At 45.9% G+C, this 23,909-nt stretch overlaps 1 protein-coding gene across 2 annotated transcripts; it reads right to left on the bottom strand.

The window, feature by feature from the left end:
• Positions 1 to 865: 865 nt before the first annotated feature.
• Positions 866 to 21,224, bottom strand: LOC114787960 (RALY RNA binding protein like). Of its 2 annotated transcripts, XM_028975973.1 has the most exons (10): positions 21,100 to 21,224; positions 12,608 to 12,831; positions 11,413 to 11,682; positions 6,652 to 6,727; positions 6,523 to 6,570; positions 3,089 to 3,273; positions 2,369 to 2,482; positions 2,126 to 2,295; positions 1,989 to 2,026; positions 866 to 1,294 (listed from the first exon to the last, which is right to left on the bottom strand). In XM_028975973.1, the coding sequence occupies exons 3-9, from the start codon at positions 11,666 to 11,668 to the stop codon at positions 1,994 to 1,996; spliced, it is 882 nt and encodes a 293-aa protein (XP_028831806.1). In that variant the 5' UTR covers positions 11,669 to 11,682; positions 12,608 to 12,831; positions 21,100 to 21,224; the 3' UTR covers positions 866 to 1,294; positions 1,989 to 1,993. The 2 variants fall into 2 exon arrangements, with proteins under 2 accessions (XP_028831806.1, XP_028831807.1); XM_028975974.1 differs by lacking the exon at positions 12,608 to 12,831 and having other exon boundaries at positions 21,100 to 21,218.
• Between the last annotated feature and the right edge of the window lie 2,685 nt (positions 21,225 to 23,909).

The following is a 23,909-nucleotide window of genomic DNA, read 5'->3' on the forward strand; positions in this document are numbered from 1 at the left end:
CATGTATTTAAAGACAGATTTAAATACGAAATACGTGAAAATATATACAAGTTTCTATGATATTTTTACAGTGTACTGCACATTACTGCACATTACTGCACATGGTGAGTTGGAGATATAGTACGTATAGCAGTTTATTTAGAGTTTTGCTGTCGGATAAACGCTGTTTTTAGGGCGCCTTGTCCTGGTTTTCATTGCTCTGTATCTTTTGCCCGGGGTGTGACGATTCCTGTGAAGTCGTGGATTTATTTCTTGCACCCTTTCTGAGCGCAGGGTTGAGATCCAGCTGTTATCCCTTTTATCCGTCGATATATATTCATTTATTCTTTTGTTCTGCTCTTTTTCATCTTCTTTCTTTCACAGTTGTACTTTGAGGTCTTTATATGCTCAGTTGTTTTGTTCAGTGCCGTTTCTTAAGGTTTTTTTTTTTTTAGAATGAATAATAATTACAATAATAGAGAGATGTCTTGTAAACCTAACATTGGTAAATTGGGAATCTGGGAATCAAGGCTGAATATTCCATCGTACCTACATGCATCTTCTGTACGGGCTCTTGCTTGGTACATTTTTTCTTGCCTCACTTGTAAATTCACCTCCGGCATGATTTATAAGTGACTGTTATTGGCTGCCAGGTAGGACGGATTATATCAAATATCTGATGAAGAAGCAGTGGCCACGCCCTTTAAAGCTACAGTAGGGTGATGATCCTGGCTGGGAAATTAAGACAAGGGCGCCCAGCCACGTCCACCTCATTGGGCAAAAAGGGGATGGAGGTAGAGAAAGGCTTTTATGTTTAAACTCATGTATTTTATTGCAAAAGATGTCACAATAAGAACAGTCTGGACTGTAACTTCATCCACAGGCCACAGCTGCTGAGAGCGCTACCGATGTTCTAGAACTTGTTTTCTGTATTCTCCTCGGTTACAGCACATTTACGGTTTCATTGAGTGGCCGCAACATCTCCAGGATATGAATCATAAAAATATTTCTATAAAAGATACAGTCGTCCCTGCAGCTCCATCACATTACAGTGAAACATCGATAATCATACAGGCAATATACCGCACCGTACAGAGACGTGTAATATCACGAGGGTCACATAGACGACAGGATCCATTATTTAAAACTACACCAATACACACTCATTCAAAAACAAACAAATAAATAAACACAGTGTCATTCGCCACAAACAAAAAAGACAGATGAGGGCGTGGTTCCTGCTGGACAGAAAAGACGGTCGCACCCCTCTCACGTCCAGGCTGAAGTCCCGCCACGTTCTGCTGTCGTCGTCTCTCTGCAGGGAGAAGGTGGCTGAGATTCAGGGATGATGATGCACAAAAACATTTGGGCCAGTAGACACTGAATTTGAATTGTTCAAACTGAATCTTGATGTATTCATTTTAAATCTGTGGTCCAATGGAATTGAAAATTCACCTCTCCGAATTCAGTTCCACTTCCCACAGTTAAATCTGAATTTATTGAGACGGATAATTTTACGACAGCCCTGCAGGTTGCTGCGAAGCATGCACATCATTTTTTTTAGCATATAGAGGGATAAAAAAGAGAGAAGCACACCAAGATAACTCTTCTCATCTCATACTGAAGAATTCTAGAAGAATCTAGACAAGGTGGACTGGAGGTCAGACTGTCCTGACTAAACCACAGCGGTGTCCACGGGGCAGTGGTGGCCTTACGGAAGCTGCCCCGTAATCAGAAGGTTGCCGGTTTGAATTACGAACCGCCAAGGTGCCACTGAGGTCCCCTTGTCCCCGTCCCCACAAACTGCTCCCCGGTCGCCTGTCATGGTGCCCACTGCTCACCAAGGGTGATGGTTAAATGCAAAGGACACGTTTCATCGTGTCACCGTGTGCTGCAGTGTATCACAATCACTTCACTTTACGTATGGGGACCATGTCCCCAGTCCATTATGTTATGGCTCTTATGGCCATGGAACCTAAAAGGCTCAAAATGTGATGGGACACACTCACCTTGCTCAGTTGTCAACATCTGATATGTGGTTCTCATCCTGGAAGTAGGAGTGACATGAACATTAAGGGTCAGTTTTAGTAAAACATTGAGATCATCTGTGTGTCTGATGTAAAAAAAAAAAAAAGAATCTATTCACCATCTCATTGCTGGCCTCATCATCATATTCATCGCCACAGACGTGAGTCATATCTGGCGCCTCCTCCGCCGAGCGGCCCAGGTCCACCTCGTTTCCAGAATGGTTTGCAGCATCCGAGATGTTCTGCCCGTGTGGACACTCGTAGCTCGTGATCTGCGTTCTCTGAGCTTCTGGGAATCAAAGAGAACAAATACAGTGTGAATGCATAATAACAGAGTTGCGCAGAGTTCAGGTCTTACATACCTGCTTCCCCACGATGCTGCCGCTCAATCTTGTCCAGACGGCCCAGCAACGAGTCCACCTTGTTCTTGATCTGAGACAGCTCCCGCTTGATGGATACCAGCTGCTCTGTTTTCACTGCGTGGAGAAGTGATCATCTCTCATCATCATAACTCCTCCGATGCAGCTTATCACCGTGTTAAAAGTGTTCTGATTCAAATTCTAATTTTATGCTACAGACCAGATTATTGCAAATATTGCAAGTAAACAACGAACCAATATGCAAACATAACCAAATATTACACTTTTATATCTTCAACCTAAAACATAAAATATGTGAAACAGGTAGGGTGAAGGTGTGCAAATAGGCGGAGTCAAAGTATAAAGTGGCAAAGTATAACAAGGTAAATGTGCAAGGTGAAAAGTGTTAAAAATTAAATAAAAAGTTTGTGCAAGGATTCTGGGGGGATTGAGTCCAGTAGTGTATTAGAGCGCTACGAAGTGATGTGATGGTTGAGAGCTCGAATAGCCTGCGGGAAGAAGTTCCTCCTCGTTCTCTCTGTGTTGGACTTCCCTGATCGCAGCAGAGAGGACAGTCCATTGTTGGGGTGGCTAAGGTCCTTCCCAACAGCGGACTCTGCTGCGATCAGGGAAGCTGATGGGTGAACTGGTGAAAGTGACTAGTGAAGACGGCCCACGTGCTACATCTTATATGGAAAAGTTCGGGATCATGCAGAAACCTACGCTTGGGTCCTGGGGCCCAGGGACCTATTTGCCTGAAAGAGGAAGAAGAGGAGCAGGAGGAGGAGGAAGAGGAAAGCCGAGAGGGGACGGAGGTTCTGCGTGGGGACAGAGCCACCAAACGAGTGCGCTTGATGGGGACCACTGCTCGCGGCGGGTGTGCCAGGCGCCCGTGGAAGTCAAACAGTCTGTAGAAGGAGGAAGAGGAGGAACACAGGGAGGGAGGGTGAGAAGGAAAACAGTACAAGAGATCCAGTGCTTCTGGGAAAATTAATCCACGTTTAATTTCAATTTACAAATGTGGTTTTCCAACAATCACAAAAATGAGAAAATCGTGATAGAATGATTGTTTTGCCCTCCATTTCATGCTCATTACTCTCCTTAAGGACCTAAGTGTGAGGGATCAGACAACACACAAGAAATAGAGAAATAAATGCAAGAAACAATTACAGTCATGTGAGAAAATTAGGACACCCCGTTAAATAATCACCTCTTTATTAGGAAATGTTCACATATCAATGTCCAATCATGTTTTTATGCATGTCTGGAAAAGAAAGTGACTTAATTACAATTAAACAACACGATTTAACATTTTTTACACATTAAAAAAAAGATATGAACAAAAATGTGTATTTTAATGGAGGAAAAAGTTACCCTCCCCCCTAATAACTAGTGTTGCCCCCTTTGGCTGATATAACTTCGGTGAGACGCCTTTGGTAACCTTTTACCAGTCTCTGACATCGATCAGAAGAAAGTTTGCCCCACTCCTCAACGCAGAATTCTTCCAGCTGTGAGATGTTTGAGGGCCCATTTCAAGTCACCCCACAGCATCCCAATGGGATTAAGATCAGGGCTTTGACTTGGCAATTCCAGGACTCTCCACATCTTAGTTTTTAGCTGGTCCTTGGTGGATTTGTCGGTATGCTTTGGGTCATTGTCATGTTGCAGTATCCAGTTCCGCTTCAGCTTTAATTTTTTTGCAGATGGTTTCACATGTTCTTCAAGCACCCTCTGATACACAGTAGAATTCATGATGGATTCTGTGATGGTGAGCTGGCCAGGTCCTGCTGCAGCAAAGCATCCCCAAACCAAGATACTGCCACCTCCATGCTTCACAGTTGGTATGAGGTTCTTTTCTTGGAAGGTTTGGTTTACGCCAAACATGTCTTCTGTTCTGGTGTCCAAATAATTCAATTCAAAGAACATTATTCCAGAAGTCATTGTGTTTGTCTACGTTCGCTCTGGCAAACTTCAGTCTGGCCTTAATGTTTCTCTTAGAGAGCAAAGGTTTCCTCCTTGCACACCTCCCATGAACGTTAAACTTGTGTAGTCTCTTTCTGATAGTAGAGTCATGCACTTTCACATTGACAGTAGCCAGAGCCTGCTGAAGTTCCCGTGATGACATTTTAGGATTTTTGAGCATCTTACGGTCTGCTCTGGGGGTCAATTTGCTTGGACGGCCAGACCTGGGCATGGTGACAGTTGATTTGAATGTCCTGATGTCAAATTCTTTTGAGATCTTTTTAAATCCCTTACCAGACTCAAAAGCGGCCACAATCTTCTTTCTGAGGGCATCAAACAGCTCTTTAGATCTCACCATGGTGCTCACTTCAACACTTCAACCGTCAGGAGCACACCAAACTAATCTGAGGTTTAACCAGGGCAGGGCTCCTTTACAACGCTGGGCAACGATGTACTGATCAAATGGATATATATATATATTTTCTTAATATTTAATTGTTTAGTTATATTATTTGTATCCCTCAATATCATTAAAATTGATATTAAATATCCATATGTCCAAATATATTTTAAAATATACAGGCTTTCTTAGGGTGTGCTAATTTCCCACATGACTGTATATTAATAATCCTCCTGCCAGCCCAGAGAGCGGCACACGGCATGTTCAGTTCCGCTCAAGGCAGGGTTCACGCCGCCAACTAAGTATATAAATACATTTGTTGTTTTTGCATTAAAAGGTAATAATGTAAGTAAAAAAATAGACATTATTACGGCTTGTCCAGGGTTGTGAAAACATCCCACTGTGTCCCATAAACGACTGGACCACGCATTCAGTGGACATAATTTAAAATAAATAAATAAATATATATGTGTGTGTGTGTGTGTGTGTGTGTGTGTGTGTGTGTGTGTGTGTGTGTGTGTGTGTGTGTGTGTATATATATATATATATATATATATATGAGCAAGTGCACATAACATTCCATAACAATGCACCAGTTCTCCTGAACGGAGCATGAAGGCGAAGCAGGACTGATTTTCCCCACAGAAGCACCCTGCGGTGTCCATGTCCACAGCAGACAGATTTAGAGCCACGTCGCAGGCGTGTCGCAATAAAAACCAGGAGAAAACAAGCACATGAAAGTGTCAGAATGGAGACGGATGGGCCATGGTGGGACGCGCCCAAACATGGACGCAGTTCATTACACCAGTAATGATCAGACGCCGCTTTTTAATTTATGTGCTGGTGAGGGAGAGTAAAGACAAGCAGCAGGGTGCCTGCAAATCGGCGCTGACATTTTCAGTCAGAAACAATGAGCAGCGAAAGAATTCTATTGTGTGAGAAAATGTTGGTCCAGAAACAAAGACAGGATTTGTTCGTTTATTTCTTTTCTCAGTGGCGGAGATAGTGACTATACCCAAGAAACACAAATTAGAATCATCCCTCCTCTGAATATTCCCTTTCCCTGCAGCAGGGAGCCACGTTTTAAAAAGAATGGCAGGACAATGACGCATGTCATGTGAAAGTACTTTTACATTTAAGTTATTTAGCAGACGGCCTCATCCAGAGCGACTTACAACGTGCTTCCATGTTACCATCGATGAAGTGATCAGTTCTGGTTCACTAGGACCCCCAACTATGAATACAACCTTTTTATTCACTCTGTTCTAGTTTCTATACAGAAGTCAGACAAGAAGAAGGTTACAAGTTCATCTAAATCTTCTCTAAAGAGGAAGGTCTTGAGCTGCTGTGTGAAGGTGCTCAGTGACTGAGCTGGAAGTTCATTCCACCACCGAGGGGCCAAGATGGAGAAGAGTCTAGATGAGCGTCTTCCTTTTACCTTCAGAGATGGAGGGACCAGGCGAGCAGTACTGGAGGCTCAGAGTATACGAGGTGCAGTGTGAGGTGTAATAAGGGCTGTGAGGTAGGATGGTGCTACTCCATGTTTGGCTTTGTAGGCCAGCATCAGTATTTTGAATGTGATGTGTGCAGCTACTGGGAGCCGGTGGAGGGAACGTAGCAGAGGGGCGGTGTGGGGATGAAGTGAAGCTATATTTATATTTTAAAATGCAGTGAAAATGAACCTATCTGTATAAAAGACTTAACTGAAAGAAAGTCTAAACGTTGGGATTTTGCTTTAATACAAATGAAAGTGAAACATGTAGGTTATGAAGCAGTGATAGTTCAGGAAACCAACCTGCTGTAGAAGTCATCAGCACAGTAGTCGTAGTCGAAGTCGTAACCGCTGTGAAGGCACAGACAAGCAGTCTGAGGGAAATGACTGAATTTGAACGACCAAGAAAAGCATTTTTCTGTTTTTTCTCACCTGAACATGGAGGTCAGGGGTCGTTTGGACCCGACCTTTGGCCTGTAGGGTCTGGGCTCTCCAGCCATGTTTATGTCTGTGAAGGTGAAGAGAAGATGATGAAGGTCACAGACAGATGGAGGATTAGACAGTCTGGAACAGAGGAACACTGCAGACATTTATAAAATGTGAGGATATAAAAAGGTTACGTTTCCACCTGGAAAACTGGGGGGGTCAGGTCTTCTGACATGGTGGACCTGGCAGACCCATGACGGTCGGGTGTAAGATCATAAAAAGAACGGGGGAGGATTTCTGTCTAAATTTCCCTCCCCACATGCATTTTCCTTTTCCACATGAGACCTTCCTGGCTTTATGATCTGGGCTCTCAGTAGGAGGATGTTCTCCCGTAAACAGGCCAGGTAACCCCTTTCCACTGGTCTCTCATTCCTGCAGCTTTCTGTGACACGCGGAGAAGGTCCTCTGGACGCCACACGTCTCCAGTCCAGTGCCGTTCCGTCCTGGTATTTTGGTGTGTTCCTGTTCTGTGTGTGTGCAGGATGCCTGGTGCCTGTTCCTGCTGTGGACAGCCAGGATAAAAGGAGCCTCAGTTTCCTCTTTCGGGGCTGCGCTTGCCGTGCCATCCACCCCGCCTGCCTCCCGGATTCCCCTGTGCTTCCCCTAGGAGGCGATGCAACTTGTGTCAGCCTGCTTCGGTGTTCGTTTTTCTCAGTTTTCTTGCTTTGTTCATCGTTATTTGTTGTAATTCATTTCGTATGTATTTATTCTTTATTTATATAATTATTTGTTAATAAAATACTTGTTAATTTAGTAGGTTTTTCGTTTTTTTTGTCATTTCTTTTGTTAAGGGCCGGAACCCCTAGACCGGCTCGTAACACAGAGGGAGAACTCCAGAGAACTTTACCAGCGGCCCTGCTGTAGAGAAGAATGAGTGTGGTGATCATCACCCTCTGCTCAGAGCACCATCACTTCATAACTAAACCAGCAGGATCTTCGTAAGACCGAGAACCCTGAACCCGACACAATCCGAGGTGTTCCTCCTGCCCTATCTTCTCCTCCAAACTGGATCTGATTTCTCCATGCTGTTGTCATGCTGAGTATAAAAATCCATCATATCATTATATTATAAAAAATATCATTACAATATGTAATATTAGTCAGACTAATTATACCCAGAAGAAGCACCAGCACATATTACAGTGTCTCATATTAATCATATTAACGTCCCGACAGTCACGTACACTCCGTGGCCACTCTATTAGAGACACCGTAGATCAATCTTCATCTTCATCATCACCTATACCACACACACACTCACCAAACAGACCAGACAGACAAGCACAAAGAGTTCTCCTCTGTACCAGCATCTCTGGGTATAAAGAGGCTCCAAAACCCCGACTAGAATCAAACCAAATTCCCCTATTAACCAAACGAGCCACGATGGACGGCGGAGTCGCAGGACTCTGGACTGGTTCATGATGATGATGATGGTGGTGGCTGAAACCTACGGCGCTGGCGTCCGCAGACTGTGCGTGCAGCGCCTCCGTCCCCCTCCTCCACCCAACTAAAGCCGTGGAGGTGAGGCGGTAAGGCGGTAAGGGAGAGACCACCGAACCCCTTCAAGCAGGGGGAGACACACTCATTCCACTTATATATAATCAGGTAGGTCAGAATGGCCGAGCGGTCTAAGGCGCTGTCTCTCCTGAAGGTGTGGGTTCGAATCCCACATCCGACAGATAATCCTGTCTGGTGCCGTGGAGGCCTAGCAGGACCCGTAATCAGAAGGTTGCAGGTTCGAATCTGCCAAGGTCCCACTGAGGTCCCCTTGATGAAGGTACCGTCCCCACACGCTGCTCCCCGGGCGCCTGTCATGGTGCCCACTGCTCACCAAGGGTGATGGTTAAATGCAGAGGACACGTGTCACAGTGTGCTGTGCTGCAGTGTTTCACAATGACAATTACTTCATATTTACATTTACAGTATTTATCAGACGCCCTTATCCAGAGCGACTTACAGTCAGTAGTTACAAGGACAGTCTCCCTGGAGACACTCAGGGTTAAGTGTCTTGCTCAGGGACACAATGGTAGTAAGTGGGATTTGAACCTGGCAAGTGTATTACCCGCTAGGCTACTACCACCATTTCACTAATCATCAGATTAATTTTAAATTCCCTCTCCAGGGAGCCATAACATTAACACCACTGACTGGTAAATTGAATAACTCTGATTAACTTATTATGTATTGCATCATTTGTATTGCATGCCATGGTGCCCACTGCTCACCAAGGGTGATGGATTAAATGCAGAGGACACAATGACAATGACTTCACATTCACTTTCGCAAAGAGAACAATGATGGGCAAGAGTCAAGGACCGGCACCAAGAAAAACACTGCCACCTGGGCCTGGGTCGTCTAGCTTAACAATATTAATATATTTATATAGGCCATAATAAACTGCTTTGTAGTTGGTATCCAGCCCCAACGAAGCGTCACCCTCTGGAGCACCATCGTCAAACACTGGGACTGGGACGCACCGAACGTGGATTTTATAGACCTAGCGTATCAGTTTGAAATATTTGAGCTTGTTTGCACTTTATAGAGTGGAAATTTAGACCAAAATAAAATGTGTCTGAAAACCTGGACTGATGAGTGCAGGATTCCTGGCTTTCATCTGAACCCTCCACCGCTTTAAACATTAAAGGACTTTCTCCCACGTTTCCACTGTACATGCAGAACTCACTAATCTGTGCAGATAAATGTAAATATTCTGCTGTGGCCACAACTTGTATGGATTATTGAAGATGGACGATGAGTTATGGTGTGAAGTAGCCTAGAGGGTAACACACTCGCCTGTGAACCAGAAGACCCAGGTTCGAACCCCACTTACTACCATCGTGTCCCTGAGCAGGACACTGAACCCTGAGTGTCTCCGGGGGGGGGGCTGTCCCTGTTACCAGTGATTGTAAGGTGCTCTGGGTAAGGGCGTCTGATAAAGTCTGTAAATGTAAATGGATGATGAGCATGACCTGATCGCAGGTTAGGATGCTTCTCTGCTGCCATCTACTGTACAAAGATTTCAAACCAAAAGTTCAATACCGTTGTTGCCTTGGACTTTGTTTTCTTGTTTTTTTTAACAAAAAAAAAAATATTGTTGAGATAATGAAAGTAATGTAGGTAAGAATGTAGTATTATATATTATAATATTTTTTCCTTTTTCAATTCAGTCACGACCCTGGAGGAAAAGTAAAAAAAGAGAAACTTTTCATATTATCGTTACACAGTATGTGTATAAAACATAAAATACATTTACCATCAGTGTATGATTATTCATTTTGTTTAATTGAATGAATCCCTGGAAGCTGCAGTAATGAACACAGACACAGTGTGGCACTATTACACCACAAGACACATGAGATTTACCAGGTTTCTCTTAGTTTTTAATAAATACATTTTATTTTCTGGGTCTATAATCAGAGTAAAAGAGTAAAACCTGACTGAAGCCTGAACTGAAACGATTACTAGTCTGCTTTTTAAAAAGAATTGGTTTTGTATTTTAGTGAAGGCCTCGCTCCACCCTGCAGTGAATATTTTATTTTATTCCATTTCAGGCGGCTCTTGCTACGCTCACTAATCTGCTTTTAAGAGTGAGAGGCTGGTCCAGTGATGGCCGACGCCCGAGAAATTAAATTCAGCGGAGCGTTAAAGCTGTGCTCACCTTCTGTCTGCCGTCACACTGCGCCTCACACATATCAAGCATCCACACACACATGCACATGCGCACACACACACACACACACAATTTTTGAAAGTGAAGTGATTGTCATTGTGAAACACTGCAGCACAGCACACGGTGACACGGTGAAACGTGACCTCTGCATTTAACCATCACCCTTGGTGAGCAGTGGGCACCATGACAGGCACCCGGGGAGCAGTGTGTGGGGACGGTGCTTTGCTCAGGGGCACCTTAGCGACTCGGGATTCGAACCGGCAACCTTCTGATTACGGGGCCGCTTCCTTAACTGCTGAACATGGTCCAAACATGACTGAATTTAACGTGACGCATAGTTTAATTATACCGCCTGCTCTTACAGCTGACACCAGCTCTGGAGGCCACGCCTGCTCCTGTGACCGACACCCGGACAGGCCCATCAAAATCTTGAAGTTATTATTATTATTTTTATTGTTTGGAAACACCAGCATTGCACAAATGTAATGTAAATGTAAATATATATGTGTGTGTGTGTATATATATATATTTTTTTTTTCATATCACCCTCTGCCCTCAGGATCATGTTTCACTTTTCATTTTCTAATAATGGAGGTGGGAAACGGATCAATAAATAATCAGCAGCGCCGGAACCTGACCAACATTTACACCAACGGCCCGTCACCTGAGAGAAATGTGCAAAAAAATCCGACAAAATGAATATTTCTGTCCCTGTATGTAAGTAATGTGGTTGGTTCTAACCCCCCTCAGCACAGGGTTACTTCAGAGATGTTTTGTTAGTGAGCTGTTGATTTAAGAACAGCAAGATGTTGGAGTCTTGGTCCAACTCAGCACATCAGGGTTAGGACCGCCCACATCACTTACACACAGAAACAAAAGTACGGTCTTTATTTTTCTGATTTTATAACTTTCGTACAGCCACTAGGCTGAATTCTGTTCCTTTTTATTTCTGATAACATTTACGTTTACAGCATTTACCAGACGCCCTTATCCAGAGCGACTTACAATCAGTAGTTACAGGGACAGTCCCCACTTACCCAGCGACTGGCCGCCCACGATCCTGGCGTTCTCCCCGCTGACGGCGGCGCGGGCGTTCCTCTCGCTGGCGTACTGGACGAAGGCGAAGCCCTTGTGCACTGAGCAGCCCATGATCTTGCCGTACTTGGAGAAGATGGCCTCGATGTCGGTCTTCTTGACCACGGCCGTGTTGAGGTTGCCGATGAAGACTCTGGAGTTGATGGATCGCGGGTCGTTCTTGTTGGTCACGTTACTGGTTTGGGTTTTACCCATCATCCTCCACTGCTGTCCTGCAGAACACAGAGGAACAACCGAGAACGTCATTTACAACCAGCGAGAACAAATACGCACCCCAACACACGCTCCCTCCACAACGCGACTCCAGGTCACATTCAACATTTTTAACTGTTTAATTCTCTGATCTCACGCCAGAATCTTCCACTGAGCTTCAAATTTTCTGGTCCACACTGTCAAACCTGACTCAGTTTACACAGCGGTGTACATACATATGAGGGGCGTGGCTCTCTGTGGGTGGAGCCAGGTCAGCAGCCAGGCAGATCATTCCCCACCTGAACATGACAAGCTGGAGTTGAAGGCAGATTGCGTGTTAGGGCCATCTAGAACCATCTAGAAACATCTCCAGTCTAGATGCCGAAGTGAAAGTGCTGCACAGCACATGGTGCACACAACAATGTCTCCTCTGCTTTCAACCATCACCCTTAGTGAGCAGTGGGCAGCCATGGGGAGCAGTGTGTGGGGACGGTACCTTCATCAAGGGGACCTCAGTGGAACCTTGACGGATCAGGATTCGAACGGGCAACCTTCTGAATGGCCAAACCACAACGCAGTGGTCATATTCCCACCAGGAAGAACGTGTAACCTGCACTGAACCAGTCTAGATCTACATCTAATCCATGTTCACTATGAGGAACACAATATGATTGTTATAATTCAGAAATCTCCATCACACTGCTTCCTTCAAAAATCCAAATGACTTTCCTCGACATGAGAGGTCTTGGCTCGTCTCCGGCAGGAACAAGTGACTGTTGGGGAAATGACGGAGACACTGAGGAACTAATTGAAGGTTATTGTTGCTCTCTTTTCTTTTTTTTTTAATTTTGTCCCACCAGTCCCTTCCTTTATTTATGCAGGAGACGGGTGTTCCATTACTCCACACCCAGCAACGATCAATAACTGTCAGATGTGCTCACCCACCTCTGAAGACGATAATGAGACAGCCTGTTCCAGTTCGGCCTGCCCTCAGAGTCAAACCGAATGAGCCCGCCGCCACGGATGGACACTCTTTTCACGCTCGCTTCCTGGTGGAGAAGCTTTTACATCCTGCTGATCTCAGCTGGGGTGGATCCAACCTGAAGCATTCAGTTTGCATGGAATGCAGCAGAAAGGAAAAACACCTTCTGAAGGAACACACACCAGTCCTGTTTAGGAGAAATACAGGAAGATACTCAAGACATTAATGAAGTGACCTCAGCGACTGAAGGAGCATGAGAGAAACTCGCTCTTCATCAGACAACCACCCCATCCATCACAATCTTCATGTAAAGTTTTCATGATGGTGACCTCTATTACCATGAGAGGTAATAACGTTGACTGGGAGAGGAAGTAGTATGGATTGGCAGAGGAAGTGGTGTGTATTGGGGAGGAAGCGGTGTGTATTGGAGGAGGAAGTGGTGTGAATTGAGAGTGGAAATAGTGTGTATTGGGAGAGGTAGTGGTGTGGATTGGGGGGAGAAAGTGCTCTGGATTGGGAGAGAAAGTAGTGTGGTTTTGGAAAGGAAGTAGTGTGGATTGGCAGAGGAAGTAGTGTGGATTGGGAGGGGAAGTGGTGTGGATTGGGGGAGGAAGTAATGTGGATTGAGATAGGAAAAACTGTGTGTTCGGAGAGGTAGTAGTGTGGGTTGAGAGAGGAAAGAGTGTGGATTGGGACAGAAAGTAGTGTGGATTTGGAGAGAAAGTAGTATGGAATGGGAGAGGTAGTAGTGTGGGTTGAGAGAGGAAAGAGTGTGGATTGGGGGAGGCAGTGGTGTGGATTGGAACAGAAAGTTGTGTGGATTGATAGAGGAAATAGTGTGGATTGGGAGATGAATAGCATTGACCTGGGACAGGAAGTAGTGTGGGTTGAAAAAGAAACAGTGTGGACTGGGATTACCATGTGTGGATTTGTGTAAATGCCAGATTATGGACCTCTGAGAAGGAACACACATCTGTATCATGAGCTCGGGTAGACATGTGGAGACCCAGAACTCACTGAGTCTTGAACTTGACAGGTGGAGCACATCTGATAATGTAAGTGATGAATGGATTGTACATTTAACTGTTACGTTTATTAGTGCTGCAGCTCCGCAGCCACTGTAATTATCCTTCAGAGAAGAATTTACAGGCCTGATTTATGGCCACTGGGTTCTGGTTTATGAACAGGTGCTGGACGTAGGCTGGAACAGACCTGAGAGTCTGATAGTTTCTGATGGTCAGGAAGTGAAAATGTGGTTGTCTGCAGAATTAAACAATGTGTGTGTGTGTGCAGAGTACATGCACTCCCTGAATAACATTCCTGTGAGTATTTTACACTAAAAACTTCACTGTAACTGCACGCATGTTGAGGTGCTCCGTGAAGCCTGAACGGATATTTATTCCATTTTACCTTTGTGATGATCAGCATTCCTCAACATCGATTCTTTTATCTTCAAACAGAACTGAGCAGAGCAAACCAAACCAAACGCAGACACTTTCAATGATAAACCTCCCCACCCTCATCTAGAATTTTCGATCCTGTTGCCCATGATCACTGCTGGTCAAACCGAGTCAAAGCTGTCAGAACGACACAGCACCACAAACCAAATCCATACCCGTTAATATCAGGGATGATCTGAATACAAGTATGGTTCCTTCAGTCAAGGCACACAACAAATACAATAAATATGAATAATATACATAAAATAATTAAACAAAATAACTAAATTTGATAAAATTAGTAAAAAAAAAAAAATTATCCGAGTCTGGATTTAAAAATTGGCAGGGTTTGAGCAGGTCTGAGCTCTTTTTCATGTTCTTTTCCACAAAAATTACTATTCGGCCAACAAAAATGAAATCAAATGAAAAATGTTCATCAAATTTGTAATAAAAAGCTGATCAGAAGAGGGATGAAAATTACCGATGATGATTACATTATCGAAGTGGCCCCCAGTTAGCACTTTGCTCTGCTTCATGTAGAATTGGAGCTTTAGACTTTTTTTTTTAAAATCTCTTTCCTTCATCCCTTTAAAGAAAGTCATCAAACCAATGAGCTGGATAATGGCCCAATGAAATGGATCCATAAAAGTTAACCAAAGCCTGTTATGTGATTTGCAATCTTAATTTATCAAGCATCGTTTAGTAGGAACTCAATCATCCTAATAGCTAAAGAACACCTTAAATTTATTCTAAAATGAATGTCTAGCTTGTGATGTGGCCTTTTAAATTAAACTCATAACAGTTTCATTAAATAATAATTTCTCAGTGCAGCTTTAAAAGTGAAAAGTTTCTTGAAATGTGAAGATCCTGAAAGCCGCTCCTGTCACATGAGTGAAGGCCAGGCGTGGATCCGGGTAAGCCTGCAGAGACTACAGACTGTCGGAGAAATGAACAGCTGAGACCTGGACAGAAATGAAGAGCTGAATTCATAATTTCAGTCCACGCATGATGATGCAGAAAAGAGCCGCTGAGAGACTCTTCTTCACATGAGGTTATTTACTGGGGAGATTTACATTACAAAGACATTTATTCAATGTGTTCAAATCCCACTTACTATCATCGTGTCCCTGAGCAAGTCACTTAACCCTGAGTGTCTCCTGGGGGGGACTGTCCTTGTAACTGTTGACTGTAAGACCCTGTAAATGTAAATTTAGGTTCTAGTATACTCAACATTTGGGTTCAGTTTCCTAATTTGTATTTTATTTAACAGTATTGTTAACATTAATGTATAAATGTGATTTGTAATGCTAACTATAATATAATTATTACCTTTATTTTTATATGAATTTTATTATGATGAACCACTATGTAACATATACACTATATGTTTATATTTATTATATTACCATTATTTTACCAAATGTGACTTACAATCAGTAGTTACAGGGTTAAGTGTCTTGCTCAGGGACACGATGGTAGTAAGTGGGATTTGAACCTGGGTCTCTTGGTTCACAGGCGAGTGTGTTACCCAGTAGGCCATGATTTTTTAAAAACTGTAACAGTGATTGGGTGCAAAGTAAAACCTTCACTAAAATATATGAGTATGTAATTAATAAAAGTAAAGACAGTAGTAAAATATCCTGCAGGATGAACACATGAATATTTGCATCTACATGCATTGCACGTTGGAAAGCAGGATGAAAGGTGGCGTCAGGAGGTTGGACTCATCACTCGTCATCATCCACCAGCTCCCTGACAGCTGACCAATGCCAATTCAGTTTTCCTTTTTCTGCCTGTCGACCTGCTTTCTCTTTGTCCAAGTCAGTGCTTTATTTATAGCTCAGTGCAAATCACACTGGGCGTCTCCACAAAGCTTCACACCGGCTGCATGCATCTTTAAGAGGGAAAAAATCAATGTGGTAATCATTTTAGCTGCCCTGACACAATCCACTTCCCTCTTCAGCTGAGACTAACAACTCCTCATCTACAAGAACCACAGGTGCTGAAAATATTTCACCACTTTACTGAGAACGCCTCAGAAGCAAAGTCACAGTTTCATCCGGACATACATACAGACATGACAGTCCTCCCAGTACAACCACGCTCCCTTCCAGTACAACCACGCTCCCTTCCAGTACAACCACGCTATCTCCCAGTACAACCACGCTCCCTTCCAGTACAACCACGCTACCTCCCAGTACAACCACGCTCCCTCCCAGTACAACCACGCTCCCTCCCAGCACAACCACGCTACCTCCCAGTACAACCACGCTCCCTCCCAGTACAACCACGCTCCCTCCCAGTACAACCACGCTCCCTTCCAGTACAACCACGCTACCTCCCAGTACAACCACGCTCCCTTCCAGTACAACCACGCTCCCTTCCAGTACAACCACGCTCCCTCCCCCACGCTTACAACCACGCTCCCTTCCAGTACAACCACGCTCTCTTCCCAGTACAACCACGCTACCTCCCAGTACAACCACGCTCCCTCCCAGTACAACCACGCTCCCTTCCAGTACAACCACGCTCTCTTCCAGTACAACCACGCTACCTCCCAGTACAACCACGCTCCCTCCCAGTACAACCACGCTACCTCCCAGTACAACCACGCTCCCTTCCAGTACAACCACGCTACCTCCCAGTACAACCACGCTACCTCCCAGTACAACCACGCTCCCTCCCAGCACAACCACGCTACCTCCCCAGTACAACCACGCTCCCTCCCAGTACAACCACGCTCCCTTCCAGTACAACCACGCTCCCTTCCAGTACAACCACGCTCCCTTCCAGTACAACCACGCTCTCTTCCAGTACAACCACGCTACCCTCCCAGTACAACCACGCTCCCTTCCAGTACAACCACGCTCTCTTCCAGCACAACCACGCTTTCTTCCAGTACAACCACGCTCCCTTCCAGTACAACCACGCTATCTCCCAGTACAACCACGCTCCCTTCCAGTACAACCACGCTACCTCCCAGTACAACCACGCTCCCTTCCAGTACAACCACGCTCCCTTCCAGTACAACCACGCTACCTCCCAGTACAACCACGCTCCCTTCCAGTACAACCACGCTACCTCCCAGTACAACCACGCTCCCTCCCAGCACAACCACGCTACCTCCCAGTACAACCCACGCTCCCTCCCAGTACAACCACGCTACCTCCCAGCACAACCACGCTCCCTTCCAGTACAACCACGCTACCTCCCAGTACAACCACGCTACCTCCCAGTACAACCACGCTACCTCCCAGTACAACCACGCTCCCTTCCAGTACAACCACGCTCCCTTCCAGTACAACCACGCTACCTCCCAGTACAACCACGCTCCCTTCCAGTACAACCACGCTCTCTTCCAGTACAACCACGCTACCTCCCAGTACAACCACGCTACCTCCCAGTACAACCACGCTACCTCCCAGTACAACCACGCTCCCTTCCAGTACAACCACGCTACCTCCCAGTACAACCACGCTACCTCCCAGTACAACCACGCTACCTTCCAGTACAACCACGCTCTCTTCCAGTACAACCAGCTCTCAGTACACCACGCTACCTCCCAGTACAACCACGCTACCTCCCAGTACAACCACACTCCCTCCCAGTACAACCACGCTCCCTTCCAGTACAACCACGCTCTCTTCCAGTACAACCACGCTACCTCCCAGTACAACCACGCTCTCTTCCAGTACAACCACGCTACCTCCCAGTACAACTACGCTCCCTTCCAGTACAACCACGCTACCTCCCAGTACAACCACGCTCCCTCCCAGTACAACCACACTCTCTTCCAGTAAAACAACGCTCCCTCCCATTACAACCACGCTACCTCCCACCCAGTACAACCACGCTACCTCCCAGCACAACCACGCTACCTCCCAGTAAAACCACGCTCTCTTCCAGTAAAACAACGTTACCTCCCAGTACAACCACGCTCCCTCCCAGTACAACCACGCTCTCTTCCAGTACAACCACACTCCCTTCCAGGACAACCACGCTCCCTTCCAGCACAACCACGCTTTCTTCCAGTACAACCACGCTACCTCCAGTATAACCACGCTACCTCCCAGTACAACCACGCTACCTCCCAGTAAAACAACGCTCCCTCCCAGTACAACCACGCTACCTCCCAGTACAACCACGCTACCTCCCAGCACAACCACGCTCTCTTCCAGTAAAACAACGCTACCTCCCAGTACAACCACGCTCCCTCCCAGCACAACCACGCTCTCTTCCAGGACAACCACGCTCCCTTCCAGTACAACCACGTTACCTCCCAGTACAACCACGCTCCCTTCCAGTACAACTACGCTCCCTTCCAGTACAACCACGCTCCCTTCCAGTACAACCACGCTCTCTTCCAGCACAACCACGCTTTCTTCCAGTACAACCACGCTCCCTTCCAGGACAACCCTGCTACCTCCCAGTACAACCACGCTACCTCCCAGTACAACCACGCTACCTCCCAGTACAACCACGCTCCCTCCCATTACAACCACGCTACCTCCCAGTACAACCACGCTACCTCCCAGTACAACCACGCTCCCTTCCAGAACAACCACTCTCTCTTCCAGCACAACCACGCTACCTCCCAGTACAACCATGATCCCTTCCAGTACAAACGGTCCCTTCCTGTACAAACACAGTACCTTTCTTTTCAAACTCAGTCCCTCACAGTACAAACACAGTCCCTCAGAGTTGAAAAACAGTCTTTTCTATAAGAAAATCCCTCCCAGTACAAACATTGTCACCCCAGTCCCTCCTAGTACAAACGCAGTCCCTCACAGTACAAACGCAGTCCCTCACAGTACAAATGCAGTCCCTCACAGTACAAACGCAGTCCCTCACAGTACAAATGCAGTCCCTCACAGTACAAACGCAGTCCCTCACAGTACAAACACAGTCCTTCCCAGTACAAACGCAGTCCCTCACAGTACAAATGCAGTCCCTCACAGTACAAATGCAGTCCCTCACAGTACAAATGCAGTCCCTCACAGTACAAACGCAGTCCCTCACAGTACAAACACAGTCCTTCCCAGTACAAACGCAGTCCCTCACAGTACAAATGCAGTCCCTCACAGTACAAACGCAGTCCCTCACAGTACAAACACAGTCCTTCCCAGTACAAACGCAGTCCCTCACAGTACAAATGCAGTCCCTCACAGTACAAACGCAGTCCCTCACAGTACAAACACAGTCCTTCCTAGTACAAACAATGTCACTCCAGTCCCTCCTAGTACAAACGCAGTCCATCACAGTACAAACACAGTCCCTCCTACTTCAAACACAGTCCCCCACAGTACAAACACTGTCCTTCCCAGTACAAACGCAGTCCCTTCTTGTTCAAACACAGTCCCCCGAAGTACAAACACAGTCCTTCCTAGTAAAAAAGTCCCCCCCAGTACAAACAATGTCACCCCAGTCCCTCCTAGTACAAACGCAGTCCCTCACAGTACAAACACAGTCCTTCCTAGTAAAAAGGTCCCTCCCAGTACAACATTTACATTTACAGCATTTATCAGACACCCTTATCCAGAGAGACCCTAAAGTCTCTAATAAAGACACCAACTAGTAACTAGTTAGTAAAGAAAATGAATATTAGCCATTTTTGATGGTGTTTTTTTTCAGTCATTGACACCCAGACATTTGCATATTTGGCAACTTTCAACATGTGATCTGTGCCGAGGTGAGCGTTGTGGGGCGTGTCTGTCACCTTTATCGTGTGGCCTGGATGTAGAAGTGTGGCCACGAGGCCACCGTAGTTCTTTCTCCTGGATGCCCTGGCTGCCACCTGGCTGTAAATTGGAGTTTTAAAAGTGGCGTCTGGCAGCGGCTGAAATGGAAACGCGGTGACCTGTGTCCTGCGGCGGGGTCAGCGGTCGGTAAAGCGGCTCCGTCATGGTTAATGAGGCCTACAGCTCACCTTCTCTTCACCTCATCACAGTCCACACTCATCCTCACCAACACACCGCACGTCCAGAGGACCTGGTCCACACACACACACACACACACACACACACACACACACCAGGTCTACATGTCCCACGCCACATGGACAGCTCTGCTGAGTCAACACAGCCTGGGTGATGCTGCGGCTGCCAGCTCCGGCAAATTATGTGTGTAGGTGTGTGTGTGTGTGTGTGTGTGTGAGAGTGTGAGTGAGTGTATGATTGTGTGTGTGTATGATTGAGTGTGTGTGAAAGTGTGTGTGTGTGTGTGTGTGTGTATGATTGAGTATGTGTGTGTGAGTGTGTATGATTGTGTGTGTGAGTGTGTGTGTGGATGATTCAGTTTGTGGGTGAGTATGTGTATGATTGAGTATATGTGTGTGAGTGTGTATGATTGTGTGTGTGTGTGTGTGTGTGTGTGTGGATGATTGAGTTTGTAGGTGAGTATGTGTATGATTGTGTGTGTATGATTCAGTGTGTGTGTATGATTGAGTGTGTATAATTGAGTGTGTGTGAGAGTGTATGATTGTGTGTGTGAGTGTGTGTGTGGATGATTCAGTTTGTGGGTGAGTATGTGTATGATTGTGTATGTGTGTATGATTGAGTGTGTGTATGATTGAGTGTGTATGATTGTGTGTGTGAGTGTGTGTGTGTGTGTGGATGATTGAGTTTGCGGGTGAGTATGTGTATGATTGTGTGTGTGTATGATTGAGTGTGTGTGTGGATGATTGAGTGTGTGTGTGAGTGTGTATGATTGTGTGTGTGTGTGTGTGTGTGTGTGTGGATGATTGAGTTTGCGGGTGAGTATGTGTATGATTGTGTGTGTGTATGATTGAGTGTGTGTGTGGATGATTGAGTTTGTGTGTGAGTGAGTGTATGATTGTGTGTGTGAGTGTGTGCGTGAGAACTCAGCCGCGCTCTCCTGACATTACTGCAGCGCAGCAGCAGGAATCGGCAGGACCGCGTTTATGAACCCCGGACCCCGGAACCCCGGAACCCCGGACCGGAACCCGCGGCGGGCGCCGCGCGCGAGAGATGAAGAACGGAAGAGGAGCCGCTACTCACCGCGCGGGAGTGCAGGTCTGGAGGAGGAGGAGGCGCTGGATGAAGGAGTGTTAGGATGGTGTGAGGAGTATGAGGACTGTGATGATTGTGTGAGGAGTATGAAGATAGTGAGGACTGTGATGATAGTGTGAGGAGTGTGAGGATAGTGAGGAGGCTGGGGAGACTCTCGCCGAATCACGTGACCGGAGAGCCTTTAAAGTTCAGCGCGGAGTCCGGGCGCGCGCCCGCGGCTTGGTTCCTGCAGTAGAACCTTCGCTGCAGAACAGCTCCACATCTCATCATGCCTTATTATCCATTTTCAGGCTGGTAGTACCCACGTCGGTAACACACTCGCCTGTGAACCAGAAGACCCGGGTTCAAACCCCACTTACTACCATCGCGTCCCTGAGCAGGACACTTAACCCTGAGTGTCTCCAGGGGGGACTGTCCCTGTAACTACTGATAATAAGACCCTAAGGACGTCTTATAAATGCTGCTGTAAATGTAAATCTGCCGTGAAGCGCTGGGGGCGTGTCCTCTGCTGGGTCTACCTGTCAATCATTTGGCAGTGGATTCCGATGAAATCTCGGCAGCTGATGTTTGTCAGCTCTGCTGCACAATTTCTATAAAATTATTAGACAGGAATCTAAAAAAATTCCAGGTTACGTTATAAGGTTTCTTCTTGTCCTGCAGTATTTATAATGATCCTGATATATTAAAATCTAAACATTCACATTATGCAAGATACCAAACTCCATCAGTCCCCTTCACATCTTACACACACTTTCACTGTATTTTCATGCATTCTCAGAACGTACAACGCTCGCGGTGTTTTAACTGGAGACTGCTGTGAAGAGTGAGAAGAGGAGACAATATTTATCCGAACAACGTCTAAGCAACGTCTATGCAACGTCTATGCAACGTCTATGCAATGTCTATGCAACGTCTATGCAATGTCTGAGCAGCGTCGGAGGAACATGAAGGCTGACACGCATTCAGGCCCTTCTGTTCGGGTCCCGTCTCTCAGTCTGCCCTTTTATTCGTTTCTCTCCAATCCGCCAGATTCCAACCAGTTACCACGGAAACTGGCATTCAGGGGAAAGTTAAGTAATTTCATCTCACAAAAGATTCAGGAAAGTGTGATTTGTGCAAATCACTTCAAATTAGCCTGGAAAGGAACAGTTAGGGCACAAATTGTTTACCTGCTTCAGCTTTCCTATTCGTTGTGTGTGTGTTTGTTTGTGACAGGAAATGAGTGTGTTCTGTACTTGTTCTCTCTGTGTGTGTGTGTGTGTGTGTGTGTGTGTGTGTGTCTTTTTATGGCCCTTTTTTTACAGGAAATTGTCTTTTTCTGGTGACAAATGCTGACACAGAGTCGGCGATGTTGAATCCGCTGTCATTTCTGGCGAGGGATAGTAACAACGTGTTGCCAGACGCTGCAGAACGCCGCCGAGAGAGCAGTAGGGGGCCAATCAGATCAAACAATTTCGTACAATTAGATGATATTTAACCTGGAATCGGAGCCGCTGATGTATGTGTGTAGTCTGTTCTTGTCTTTATCACTGTAAAGTCTGGAACTACGCACTACACATCAATGATACTTAAACAGCATTTACCAGACACCCTTATCCAGACTGACTTACAATCAGTAGTTACAGGGACAGCCCCCCCCTGGAGACACTCAGGGTTAAGTGTCTTGCTCAGGGACATGATGGTAGTAAGTGGGGTTTGAACCTGGGTCTTCTGGTTCATAGGTGAGTGTGTCATTTTAAAGCTGGAGGGTTAAACGTTTCCTTTCTGAACTGAATCCTACACCCATTTGTTCAAACGGCCAGTGGAAACCATACAGCATACAGCACTGATTTAGGTCCATTTGCATTTATGTATGTGCCTCATTAATTACGTTCCATCTTTTTTGAAAAGCAATATTTCTGGTAATGCAGACATACATATTCATCTGGGAGTGGCAATCCAAAGCCTTGATTACACAATAACAATACAGGGCGAGGAGTCATTAATGCATTTCAAATGTCAAATTGTTTGCTTTGAATGCTAAAGAGGCGGCCTGGAGATTTCCGCCGCCAACCCAACAGCTCATTATGCATTTTGATACTTTTTAATCGTGCTGGCGAGCTGCGCGCTGGAATTATTATTCTTTTACCCCCAACTCAATTATCATAAGATGGAAACAAGAAGACCTTTCATCCCAAATTAAGGGGAATGCAGACAGTGCGTCTCAGTCAATTACCGCCACTCTTCAGATAAATATTTAGCCTCTTCTCCTCCTGACCTTCACACGGGAGGTTCCTTCTTTAAAGTGAAGTGCTTGTCACATGTGATACACAGCAGCACAGCACACGATGCACACAGTGAAATTTGTCCTCTGCATTTAACTCATCACCGCGCCCGGGGACAGGCGCCCGGGGAAAAAGTATTGCCGAAGATCTGCATGATTTTCAGGAATTGTACTGCTGCTCTCGTGTCACCGTCAGATCTGAGTCTTCATAATAGACCGCCTGTCCGTAACTCTGCTGCTGGAACAGACACCAGAGATTAAATGCTGTGAGGCACGAGGGGCATCATCTACACACCTGTCTTCAGATCGTTTTTTCACAAGGTGCTGGTCCACAGCCATGGAAGCACTTATGATGCTCAGGGCTGTAAACAGCTGGCCTGCTGGGGAGAAGAATGTAGTGTGGGCCAGAGCTCCTTCTGGCCCGTCCCTCAGACCCCTTCACTTTATGCCAGATCACTCTACTGAACCCCTTTAAATGACAACTGGAGTTTGGAGCTACAGATCCTCAGGAGAAGAAGTCCCGCTGTTAACAGCA

Source organism: Denticeps clupeoides, chromosome 4, assembly GCF_900700375.1.
Source record: "Denticeps clupeoides chromosome 4, fDenClu1.1, whole genome shotgun sequence".
Classification (NCBI taxonomy): Eukaryota; Metazoa; Chordata; class Actinopteri; order Clupeiformes; family Denticipitidae; genus Denticeps; species Denticeps clupeoides.

What these genes read in the sequence shown, in the direction of transcription:
- LOC114787960 (XM_028975973.1), bottom strand. Translation starts at nt 11,668, where the DNA reads ATGATGGGTAAAACCCAAACCAGTAACGTGACCAACAAGAACGACCCG. An exon ending in CGTGGGCGGCCAGTCGCTGG is followed by an intron (nt 6,728 to 11,412) that starts GTAAGTGGGGAC and finishes TCACCTTCACAG; the next exon opens with ACATAAACATGGCTGGAGAG. An exon ending in CCCCTGACCTCCATGTTCAG is followed by an intron (nt 6,571 to 6,651) that starts GTGAGAAAAAAC and finishes GTGCCTTCACAG; the next exon opens with CGGTTACGACTTCGACTACG.